The 12,831-nt window shown below is 42.5% G+C and overlaps 1 protein-coding gene across 1 annotated transcript in view; it reads left to right on the top strand.

The window, feature by feature from the left end:
- Window positions 1-350: 350 nt before the first annotated feature.
- Window positions 351-12,831, top strand: part of nos1 (nitric oxide synthase 1 (neuronal)) — a 43,676-nt gene continuing 31,195 nt past the window's right edge. Inside the window, exons 1-3 of the mRNA XM_081713910.1 lie at window positions 351-532; window positions 2,441-3,144; window positions 6,363-6,489. Coding sequence (XP_081570036.1) covers window positions 2,471-3,144; window positions 6,363-6,489 — 801 coding nt within the window. The 5' untranslated portion in view covers window positions 351-532; window positions 2,441-2,470. The remainder of the gene's footprint in view (window positions 533-2,440; window positions 3,145-6,362; window positions 6,490-12,831) is intronic.

Below are 12,831 nucleotides of genomic sequence, written 5' to 3'. Positions count from 1 at the left end.
AGAAACGGAGAAATTCAGCTCCGCTGAATAAGACCGTTGAGGAGCCCTAACAATCTTCAACAAACGCCACACATTGGTGACATAAAGTGGCTTAGCATTTTGATCTTTATGGGCGTGTAACTGCTATTATCATTGCGACGCCAAGACCAAAAGATTGCAGCCAGCTAAACTGAATGGAGCTCGTACACGCAACACTTCAGCACCGCTCAGGTCATCTATGCGGTTGTAAAACCCACCCATTCAAGTAGGGAGTGCGACGGGTGGGACCGACCCTGCTGATGACAGGAATAAAAACGCCGGAGCGCAGAATAAATCCTTGTGCACGAAAGCGGCGTGAGCGCACAGTCATTTCACACCCTTCCATATTTATAGAGGAACCCGGCGCCTCACGGACGGACAGACATGCCGTGCTTCTGAAGTGACTGCTTCAAGTTGGGCACAGCAACATCAGAACACAACTCTTCCTGCTCCTCGGAGATTTTCGAAGAGAAGATAACTAAAGGGTAACGGTTATTTCCACTGTTTTGAAACGGTAAGATTAAGTCTGTATTTATATTACATTTCCTTCTTTTTTGTTTTTTTACTAAAAAAAAAAAAGTTGGATTTCCTGAGATGACAGTTGTTCAGTTTGTCGTGGTAGTAACCATGACAAATCTCAAAACTCAGGAGTTCGGCGTCGTGTAATTGCGACTGTGGAAGCTTGATGCCTCTTTGTAGAGCAACTAGTGCTTTGTAGAGCAACTAGACTCCTGTTGAGTCCTCGCGGCGAAGACAACACGGCGCACAGCAGTTTAATCAAGTGATCCTACTAGAGGTGCTTCTTCTCCATGCTTCATGATCACATGAAAATAGCCTTCATAGCATGGGAGCAATTTTTTATTGTTTGAATAGGCAATTTCAGAAAACACGCTAAAAATAAGAGACAGGAGAAACCACTTCTTGCTCGATATCTTATAGACACGTGCACTGATTATCTCTTCACGTGCCACAAGTATGCGCTTGTTGCTTTATGGAAAAGTAGACTGAAAAGCCATTTGAAGAGTCGGCTACTGCAAAACGCGCAGGTGTTTCCCGGTAATCCAAGCTTTGTTCGATTGCTTAATTATTCGCATCTATATGCTGTGTTTTATCGCCAAAGTCCATACATTTTCAAGGTGAGAACGAAAAAGAGACCAATTATATTTTTGGAGCGTTTTCGCAATTATGGTAATTTGAGTGACTTTTTTTCCCCAGATCTGCAATTTTACTTTGAACCATCTGAGTCATTTGCTTTTATTTTGCATTGGAGTTATTGTGATGCGAGCATGTTAGAAAAAACGCCAGGCTACTATCTTTCCGAACACGTGCAAATGTGTACATAGTTTCGGGTCAAATGATTATTTTTCAGGTCAAGTGAATTCCTTCATATGTTACATACAAAAAAACAATCTTCACATTGTGCATTACCTGCAGTGGAAAGCCCCACCGAAGACAGCAGCAGTAAATCTAAGGTCTTGTGGATGTCGTCTTTGAATTTGTTGTTGTGACAAAAATTTGACAGATACGGCGATTGTGTACAGCGTTACATCAGTAAGATTATAATTTGCCTACAATATATGTGAGTCTATTTTAGTAATGTAGCTTCGTGGGAAAGGGGAGACGAGGCCAAAGCGGAGGTTCCGCTGTCCGCGGTCCTGAATTACACGATCTGGGTTTCGGCGTTCTCCCTTGCGCCGGCAGATTCCTGAAACAGTGACAGCCTGCTTCACCGCATTTCTTACTTGTTTTTGCCATGAATGACACGCATACCAACGTCACGTCAGTATGTCGGGTCAATAGGTCAGATTCCACGTAGTCCTGGGCGCAGGTTTAAAGTAGGATATTCGGTGTTGAAGTCTTGTCCGTAACCAGTATGCACAAGCAGTTATTTGTGTCGTTCCTTCACAAAGTTCGGATTACTGTAGCGATGTAGATTCGGTCGGAATTACGCACGCAGTGTTCTGCATAGGATCGCCACGAAACGAAACATGGCTTTGCTGCGATGTTTTTAAACCCTACTCTCCACCAATAAATGTGTAGCTTTCCTTCAGAACCGCTCACGAGCCACGTCACGTCTTTGTTTAGCGGCAGGACAAAAAGCGCCGAATGAGGAGGTTTACAACTACAGGGAGTCTAATTCACGCCTGGTGTACTCTATTTTTAAGAACTGAGTAAATCAGGTAGATGTTCCAATAAATGCAACGGTTTTTTTTTCTTTTTTTGCACATTCAGTTATCCAGTAAGCCCTGAATGTGTGCCTAACATTTTATTAAATCATACAAAATGTTTTTATGAATGAATGTTAAATAGCTAGAATTAACCAAGACAAATAAAGATCAACCTGCTGTTAGAACCAGTGCATACTGGTTCCTTCTACACTGTCTGCTGTGTCATTACACCTGGCCCTTCTGTCCATCCCCAGAGTGGTGTTACAGCACACAGGGGTGTCACCATGCAGGATCCTGAGTCCAGCGTGTGTCAGCTCCAGCCAAACATCATCTCTGTGCGCCTCTTCAAGCGCAAGATAGGCGGGCTGGGTTTCCTAGTCAAGCAGCGGGTGTGCAATCCGCCCGTCATCATCTCTGACCTGATCCGCGGTGGCGCAGCCGAGGAGTGTGGCCTGGTGCAGGTGGGCGACATAGTCCTGGCCGTCAACAACAAGCCCCTGGTGGACCTGAGCTACGAGCGGGCGCTGGAGACGCTAAAGAACGTCTCACCTGAGAGCCACGCCGTGCTGATCCTCCGGGGGCCGGAGGGCTTCACTACGCACCTGGAGACTACTCTGAGCGGGGACGGGCGGCCCCGGACGGTGCGCGTCACCAGGCCCGTGCGCCCGCTGGCGGCCAGGCCCTGCGAGCGCTGCTTGCCCCTCGCGCCGGGCACAGCTAAAGAGCTGCGCGCCATCGAGAACCTCTCCTCTGGCTCCTCCCCCCGCAAGGAGGCAAGGGACGCCCTGCTGAGGGAGGGGGGACTGCTTTTGAACGGCGTGGCGGACAGTGACGAGCTGCTGGAGGAAATCGAGCCCGTGCTGAAGTTGATCAAGAGCGGTGGGAGCAAACGGGAGATGAGTGGAGACGGGCCACGAGGCAGCGTGGAGAAGCGGGACGTGGAGGTGCAGGTGGAGAGGTGAGCGAGGCCGCGGCAGAGTGCCCGCACGCACAGGTACAGGCATGCGTGTATGCATACGCACGCGAGCATGGAGTATCCACATGTGCAAACTCACACAAATGTGTACACACATAAATATGATCCTCACGTACACATATACACACAGTAGCCTACTAAATCCAACATGTTTTCGCTTTCACTCTTTATTAACAAGTTTAGCGTTCAAGCAATGCAGCTAAATAGATCAAAGACTCAATACCATGGCACTCTGAACAGTTGCCTTGTCATTTCCATAGTTATCCAAATGAATGTTTTGTGTTTACCTGGATCTTTAACAAATACTTTCTGCCACGAGATGCATGGAGATTTATAAATCAGTTTAGTGGTTTATAGGAAATACAGCCACATTGCACTCATTTCCTCTGAGTAATCTCATTATCTTGTACCTGATGTGGTTTAGCCAATTACACTAATAGTTGGGGGCTGCAGATAAGAATCAGATTTGTAGGGTATTTACCACAAAATTTGTCCAAATCTAAAGGCTTCAATTTCCCCAAGTGCACTCTTCCCCATCCCTGGGGCACATGAGTCATGCATTTGCTGGAAATAACAGACCTCCAGTCTAAGACATTTAGGGGTAAACAATCTTTCAGATAAGTGTGCTAATAGAGGCTGTGGTGGGCATCCGCCATGTGAAAGGCTGAGTACTGAGTTGATGTTTGAGCGCAGGGCTGCGGGGGCTTGCAATCGTGCAGCGTCCTCACGTGAAGGTCTTGTGTAAAAGCACGTGATGGCATGGGAGTAATTACAGAAAGACAACTCACCAAATAACAGATGCATCGTTGATTTATGAGCCAAAAAGGCACCAAATAGAATTCTTCCCCGAGAACACCATCAAAGTGCTTTACAATAGAAAGAACCTGTGCTTAATTACTTCCTACATGCTCCACAGCGGGAAAAAAAAAATAAGATGAAGATTATTATCACACTTATTGGAGCCTTTACAGCAACTAAAAAAACCTAATTACAAAAAGTTTGCATTTTGCAGTAATAGTGTTGCTCTCCACTAAACACCTAAATGATGGTTACAATGTTCACTCCCATCAAATGTGCTAAACACTTAAGACATGCCTTAATTGATGTATGTGGTCCAGTTGTCACACATTCAGTTTAGAGGGGCTGCAGACGTGATCTTTAATGAGGTGATGCTGAGAGATTTCATACTGCATTTATTTTGCCTGTGCCTGAGATCGCTCTTATGACGGATATGCAGATAAGATGGAGTGAACTCAGGCCTAGGAAGCAGGCAGCATGTGTGCCCATGGAGGGAGCCAACACAGATTCACAACTAGTCTGGATAGATGAGAGTGTGAGAGAGGAGAGAGAGGAGAGAGAATGGAGAGAGATGGAGACACAGAAAGAAAAAAGAGAAACAGAAGGGGAGAGACAGAGGGAGAGAGTGAGAAATGGGGTGAAAAAGTGACAGGCAGAGCGAGAGAGACGGGGAGAGAGAGAGAGAGATGGGGAGAGAGAGAGAGAGGGAGAGAGAGAGAGAGAGAGAGGCGGTGAGCGGGAGAGAGATAAACAGTGAGTGCGTGTGGGAGGTAGAAGGGCTGCACAGCACTCTGGTGCATGTGCCTCTGCGATGTGTTTGTGTGAGTTTCACGTGTGGCCGAGCGAGAGTGGCGCGTTAGTACACCCGCACGTCTGCCTCCACAGCACCGCTTACAGTTTACATTTACAGAGCGTAATCAGCTCCACTCTGTTCTCCCAGTGCATCATACTTACTTTTTCAGGCTTTCTTACTGCTCTTCTAATGGGAGCAAAATGACACCTGTGTTTAAACTAGAAAATAAGGCAGATGCTTTCCTGTACCCAACTCTCTGTGCAGCAATGATAGGTTTGTCCTGAATGCATGTGTATAGGCGCCCACTAGTTTAGCAGGTGTGCCCCGTACGCTTCTGTTGAGTCGACTACACAGATGTTGAACTAACGGCTTCAGTCTTGCATTAGCTCTCAGATCGTTCATTTGGACGCTGCAGGACTGTTATAATCACTGAAGATGTTGAACATGGAACTCTGAAACTCTGCTGTGGCTTTTGGGCTCATGAGAACTGTAGAATCGCAGGAGCCGACTGCCCATAGTGTCCAGGGAAAGAGTGCTGTAAGGTCGTGACCCTTGTAACTTTCTACAACTGCATGAATGCAATCAAATGGGCAGGAGAAGTAGAAGCTTCCCCTCTGACACCGTTTCCCAGCTTGTGGCAGGGGAGATGATGCATTAACGTGTTCGTCACCCGCCCCGACCGCTCTTACACTCCACACATTTAGTCACTCGTACCACACTGGTGGTGAATGTGTCACTACGATTCCCATCATACAGTGCAAACCTGGGGAAAAAACACCCTGCGAGGTATTTATAGCACAAGTGTTTGTTTACTCAGTGACTTTGTTACCCTTCATTCAAGACTGTATTTGGCAACTGCTGTTTGCTGTCCTAGGCCCGAAATTAAAATAATCTAAATAATCCAGTCCAAGGCATTCAGTTCAACGGTTATGTTAATGATTGGTGGAGGCTGGCTGCAAATTCAATAACAGATTATAATGCGGCGAGAAATGTGGCTCTCTGTGGATTCATCGCAGCTCCATCACTGGAGAGGAATGACTGGAAGTGTCTGCGGTCGTCCATCTTGCCTTATTGTCAGTGTGAAATTAAGAGGATTGTTGACCTGGACTGATGTAACACTCTTGCATGAAATCCAATCCGACTGTTCAGACAGTGGTGGCATGCTGCAGATTGGATACATATCAGACTTCACAACCACATATGTAAGTGGCCCAAATCAGAATTGAAAATGCCAGATTCTGTGTGGGTTTTTTTTGCTGTTCATACTGCAAACGAAAGATTTGTGATACATAATGAGAAAATGACTGGTCCAGTTTTACATGCAATGTGAATGTACACAGCACTATGAATTGCTTACCATGTGAATAACAGATACACTTCTCCTGCATTTTAGCTCGTAATGCACTAAGAACTAAATGGAATTTCCGAGTAAATCTAAACACTTTATTAAGCTGATGGTGTCAGTCCTGGCTTTAAACTAACACTAAATACCGCTCCAGAAATCTTGCCAGTCCTCAGTGTGTATGTTCTTCTGTGTATATGTACTTTTGTGTGTGTGCGTTCTCAAGACAAGCGCTGAGTGGTGATCTGAAGTGTTTGTGACTTTCAGAGGCCTTGGTGTGGGGATAGATGGCAACATACATCTGGCGTCCCATAACGACAGAGTGTTCGATGACCTCTGGAGAAAAGACTCTATGCCTACAGTGCTGAACAACCCATACTCACAGAGTGACAAGGTAAAACAAACAAGCAATCTTTGCCCCCTAACCTCCAGGTTTATCATGTAATTGTTGTTCTTAGTGTATATTATTCAGAAATTACTGTGCATTATTCAGTAATAACACTGAAAGTAATATACAAAGCATGTAGTTATAAGAGTGAGGAAAGAGATTCTGAATGTACAGTTAGGCCGTTGGAGTGTGGGAGGTTCCTTCCATTTAATAAGTTTCCATTTATCATTTTATATTTGCATTTTTGGATATAAAAAACAAACATTTGCAGGCTGAGTTGTGATCTAATCACAATGATCAGATTCCCATGCCTTGTAGAGAATACATAAAAAACAAAACAAAACAAAACAAAACAACAACTTGTAGCCTGAGAGCTACTTTTGGCAGCTGCTGATTCTATCCTTAGCAAATGGCTATATGCCAGACATAGGCCTGAACAGTCTTGCTGTTCATGGAAGTCACCTCATTCTGAGTCTTTACTGCCACCCTTGAGTTCTAAGCATATTGCAGAATCTAATAATGTATTTGTGAATGCATTCCAGTGTCTATTGCCACCTACCCAAATAGTGACATCTGCGCATGAGTGTGTGGGTGTATTTAACTGCCTCATTAGGCTGTGCATTAAAATATGCAAAACTGCTCACATATGTTAAGGTGCATATATAACTACATATATCAACATATACATAGCCATTTTCCAAGCATGTATATCGAGGCACTCCAAACAGAGTGTAATGTTACATTTCTTGTGAATCACGGGAAAAATGGCTGCGAAAACGACCAAAGAAACACACAAGTATTTTCGTAATATTTAATAAAAAATATTAGTTAATTGTCGTTTCAGTGTATCATGGTCGTTGTCTTCATAACAAGCATAAAAATCTGGCATTGGCTATTGCTACGTCTCAATAGCTAGCTATACAATTCACTAGTAGCCTGGTAATCCAGCAGTGTTGTTTTACTGGGAGACCGACCGAAGTTATGACCTGCAGACAACACCATAGCTCAGGACAGCATATTGGAAATGTCTGAGAAAAACGCGTCGAGTCTGTTTAACCTACGTAAAGCCTACGTAACCTACTTAGACGTGCCGTGATTTTAAACAACGGGCAAAAATAAGAAATAGGATTAGGCCTAAACAATATGCGAGTGAATTACCAGGATGATAAACCTGTTATATGAGCAAACTCACCTTATCAGCAGGAGAAAGTCTTCCAGACACCTCCAGAATAGTAGACTGGGAGGGTGATTTGTCGAAATGCCGTTGTATGTATATATGTAAAATACCTTTATATATTACTGAGAAATCTAGCGTTTATACCGAAGAGAAAGTCATGGCTTACACACGACGCATCAACTAATGTAAATACTCCGTGGTAATGTGCTGAATGGCTGTGTGGCACTGAAAGCAAATAATAATAATAAAATACACACAGGTTTACGTCAGAGCACATAAACTAAAAACTGAAGTGCTACATACCAGTAACATTGTTCATTATTATGCATCCGTAAACGCAACCTTATAGTAGCTAACAAGGCTAATGCTAGCAGTTATATGCTAGTCGCGTTGCTAAGTTAGCTCCGAACTTAGTGAACATAGATGTGGTCCTACTATATTTAAAGCTAAAGTCAAGTGAATTACCTCTTAGACAAACTTATTTTTTAGTTGCACACACACATAACCAAAAGGATGAAAGGAAATCAGAGGTAGCTGTTAGCTAGCTAGCGCGCAAAACAAGCTCAAACTAGATCTACGAATAAACTGCTCACCAATGTGCCTGATCAGTAACTACTGAGAACAGATGCTACAAGCTGTCCGTTGTAACACGATGATGAAGGGCGTTTTCACACTTGTTCCGAATACTTGAGCCCGCACCCAGGACCGATTGTGGGCTCGTTTGAGGGAAGGGTTCATTATCGCTGCTTGGCATTCACACACAAGAACTCAACCCGAACCGTGAATCGATAGCGCAATTCCGGAAAAAAGCTCTAGTGTGAAAACGGCCTAAGTTGATTATTGTGAGACTTTTAGTTTTGAAGGAACCTATTAAATCAAAAATGCCTGTACATATATGCATCATCATTGTGAAAAGATAAAAGTGGAATCACGTTTTCACACAGCCATACACAATATGAATATATTGTCGTTTGATAATTGAATTAACCGTTAAAGGAATTGTATCAACACTGTGGATCAATGGCAGCATGTGCATATATGGCTTTCTGTATGGCTTATTGGTTTGATTGGAAAGCCTTCTACTGGCTCCTCCCACCTGATGTACAGCTGAGTGGCAGTGAGAAACTTGAGAGAGGGCCCACTTTGTTTCTGGTGCTGAGGGACTGGGGCATCTTAGCCTCTAGCCCAGCACGTGGCACTGTCACCCGGCCACTTGTGATGCGTTTGCTCCTCAAAAGGAAGCGGACGGAAGGAGCAGATCCAACGGAGGGACACATGAATGACTGCAGCTGTGTGGTCCTACAGGGGCAAAAAAGGACAGTCATTACCCCCCTTTAGTAATACAAAATATCTGGGGGATAAACCCCTCTGAAACCTTGGCAGCTGAGCAGTGTATGAGAGAGAGAGAGAGAGAGAGAGAGAGAGAGAGAGAGAGAGAGAGAGAGAGAGAGAGAGAGAGAGAGAGAGAGAGAGAGAGAGAGTTCTGTGAGGTTGAACCATTTAACCTCAATGCTTTTCTGTCAGAAACTGGAAAGTATGTGGTGTTATCAATGGTATATTGCAATGGTTTCTGAAGCAGTCTAATTCTTATGAAAATGGTTAATATAGCTATATGGTTTTGATATTATATAGCTTATAAGAGTCTCATAAATGATTGTAATTGTGGCAGTCAGAGAGCTATTGTTATGGTCAGACCCTATGCTGTCATAACTGTCGTTTAAAGATATTTAAAGGTTGAGATGTCAAGTGATCTGCTCTGACACACTGTAATATCATTTTCACTCAACTTGACCCTCAAAACCCCTGCCACCCAGGAGAGAGAACACTATGTTTTCACTCTGTGTATGTTTTTATCTGTCTGATTCTCTCTCTCTCTCTCTCTGTCTGTCTCCCTCTCTCTGTTTCTCTTTCTTCCTCTGTCAGATCAGGACCTCTCTGCCCTGTTTATGTGCTTTTGCAAGAAGAGTACAAACACTACACTTTCCATTTCATCTCACCTGAGACCCAGATAAATGTGCAACCCCACCATGCAGAATGTCCTAGTTAAGGAAGTTGGTTATCTGGAAGTCTGTCACACTGCACATGGAATAACCGCTTACTGAGCAAAGTGAGCGGTCCTTCCTGACATTTGTAAACACAACGTGGGTGTTCATGTTGTAGTGTCAAGAAAACAAACACTGACACATATGTTTGATCTATGAGTCAGATGTGAGGTGATTGCTGGTGACCTTAATGGGGCAGGGTATTTCTTATATTTGCAGGGTGTTCTGTGCTGAAAGCTAAATCTAGAATAACTTGATGGTTAATAAACCATGCTCATGCCAAAGAGATGATAGGAAGCACCATGACAGAGGAGACTGAACCACAAATGTCTGCCTTTGTAGTGCTGCATACAGAAACATAATTAGACTGCTGAAAAGTCACTGTAATGCCAGATTGTGTATTTGCATATGTCTGTGTATGTGTATATTTGTGCAGTTATGTCTCATTTGTTTGTGCACCCTCAACACCCAAATTTCCTCTAAAGGGATCAACAAATATCTATCTATCTATCTATCTATCTATCTATCTATCTATCTATCTATCTATCTATCTATCTATCTATCTATCTATCTATCTATCTATCTATCTATCTATCTATCTATCTATCTATCTATCTATCTATCTATCTATCTATCTATCTATCTATCTATCTATCTATCTAATGTCACCTTGCATGTGGTGATGCGGAATGTGTAACAGTATTTCCTGGCTCTTGCCATTCATTTTTCTTCATGAATACATTAGAATACATTACAATACATAAGGAAACAATGATCACAGTAGCATGAAATGTCACGATGTGAAGAGTTGGCATCTAAATATGTCAAATACATCAGAATTATAAAATTGTAAAAATGTCACAACCCTCCTACTAACTAACTGTAAAATATTGTAGCTTTTTTATTGGGGTCCACAATTCATTCATATTATTGTGGAGCTTTGTAATAAAGGACATGTACTGAGGAATTGTTGATAAGTTAAGGAATAGCAATAGGAAAGGATACTCCAGTCATGAATTAACACATTCCCACATACTTATAGTGGGTCTGGTCATCAATGCCTTATGTCACATTAGAAATGTAAAGAATAGCTAACATTTGAATCACATTTTGATGCTGTAGCTAAGAAGCAACCTTTCTGGCAATTCCAGATGAAAACTGACTAAAAGCAGACTAAACAGGAAGTGGTAAATCCACACAAGGGTGAATTTAAGTGGAAGAACTGCCACAGGGCCAAAGCACGTCAGAGGCTGATGAATTGGCATGCTGTCTGAAAGGCAGTTCAGAAGCATGTCAGATACATTTTCATCACACTAGATTAGAATCCACTCAGTGGTCTCCAAGGATGGGTTAGAAACAGTGTCTGCAGAGCAATGGCAAGACGGCCATCTAGAACTAATGTTTTGTTTGACTTTGCTGGGAGGTTCCTTCATTGTGGAGGTTGGAGCATATTCTAAAGCTTCATTATGGAGGTCAGAGCTTGTTATAACACCTCTGTAGTTGTAAGCCTGCAGTAGGCAGTTTGGTCAGTGTGAATAAACAGTGAATGAACTTTCAGCCTCATGCTGCAACCCAAACTTATGGTCATAGCTCCTGTTATCTTTAAATATGAGAAACAGCCTACAATTCCTTTTTGATGTTTGGCGAGGTACCAAATACAATTCAGGCAATTAAACTACTACAGTGGTGTAGAAGGTGAACATATAGGGCTTTAATCAGGCATAATATCTCTGGCCTTTGAGTTTATTGCTTTCTATTTATTATTAGCTGATAATTTTCCAAGTGGACATCCCAAAATATCACATATCTCATCCCCATGTTGTGCTTGAACTGGGTGTGAGTTTGAAGCATAAGCCATGTGGTTTGTGCAGATTTTATTCATGCCGCCCTGAACAGATTAACGTAGCCTTTCATGGGTAATGGCAATATTGTCCATGCTGTAGTTCTCTTATTTAAAGTATCATTTGTATAGCCTCATTACAATATCTATCCAATTGTAATATGTACCAATTTGGTTAGTATTACAGATCCTGTGCTACCTTAAACCCATGTAAAGCTCAACTTTCTAGATTGGAATATAATATAAAATCCTAAATACTAACTGAACAGTGTGAACTGTTGTCTGGGAACTGGCTCTAAGATTTTGACTACACTAATTCTCTGTGATGTATTTGTTCTCTGATGTGCATGTTTGCTTGATTAAACCCTAAATTAGTCTAAGTGAATGGTAAAACTCTGCCAAAACATATTTTAACATATTAGAAACATTATAAAGCTCTTACACATATTCTTACAACCTATAGAGACTATGCAATAGAACCTGCTCTTCCCATCATACTTTGCAATTTGAATTTTGAGTAGGATTTTTTTTTAAGGTTTTACACTCATTAAGCCTTTACCTGAAAATATTTCTGACCTTGGTCATAAGCAATGAGGGTCAGGGTAGGTCAATGCACCCTAAAGCCCCTTACACCTTGTTTTCTTGTATTTGTTGGTTTCTAGTTTCTTACTTATTTACCTACATGCTTTCAAGGCCAGGTGCCTGGTTTGTAATAATACAATGTGGAAGAAAGTAGCAACACCACATATTATCATATTTTTACAAAGTCACAATAGCCTAAGGCTAAATGCATGAAGCAGGAGAACAATATACAGTATATTAGTAACTTGGTGGTTTGTGGTAACCATTGCGGAGGAGTTGTTTCACCCATCTAAGAAGACTACACTAAGGTCCACAAGTATTAAAATTTCATTCAGCCATAGCAATATGAGGTTGCTTTGGTAATGTTCGTTAGCTCTGAAAATTGGCCTTTGGCCTTTGCGAAGACATGTTCTCTTGTATGGAATCCAGGTAGGTCAGGAGGAGGGCAGCTACCATTGTACAACAGGATAAGAGGCACCAATGGGCCACTGACGTTTTCATTCACGTCCAGGGAAAATGCTACAATTACATACTCACTAAAGTGCCTGTACCATAGGCTTATGAAGCAGCCGATTTCTGGAACAGTTATGGCCATTAGATTGATTTTCTTTTGACCCAAAGAAAAGAAAATTCTGGGTATCTACTCACCCAGAAACAATTTACAGTGACTGTATAATAGTCAATATCGGCACTACACATGCTAAGGA

Source organism: Electrophorus electricus, chromosome 5 (genome assembly GCF_041902795.1).
Source record: "Electrophorus electricus isolate QZ-2024a chromosome 5, ASM4190279v1, whole genome shotgun sequence".
Taxonomy (NCBI): Eukaryota; Metazoa; Chordata; class Actinopteri; order Gymnotiformes; family Gymnotidae; genus Electrophorus; species Electrophorus electricus.
The sequence above is the reverse complement of the archived record's forward strand: the minus strand, read 5'-3'. Positions and strand labels throughout refer to the sequence as shown.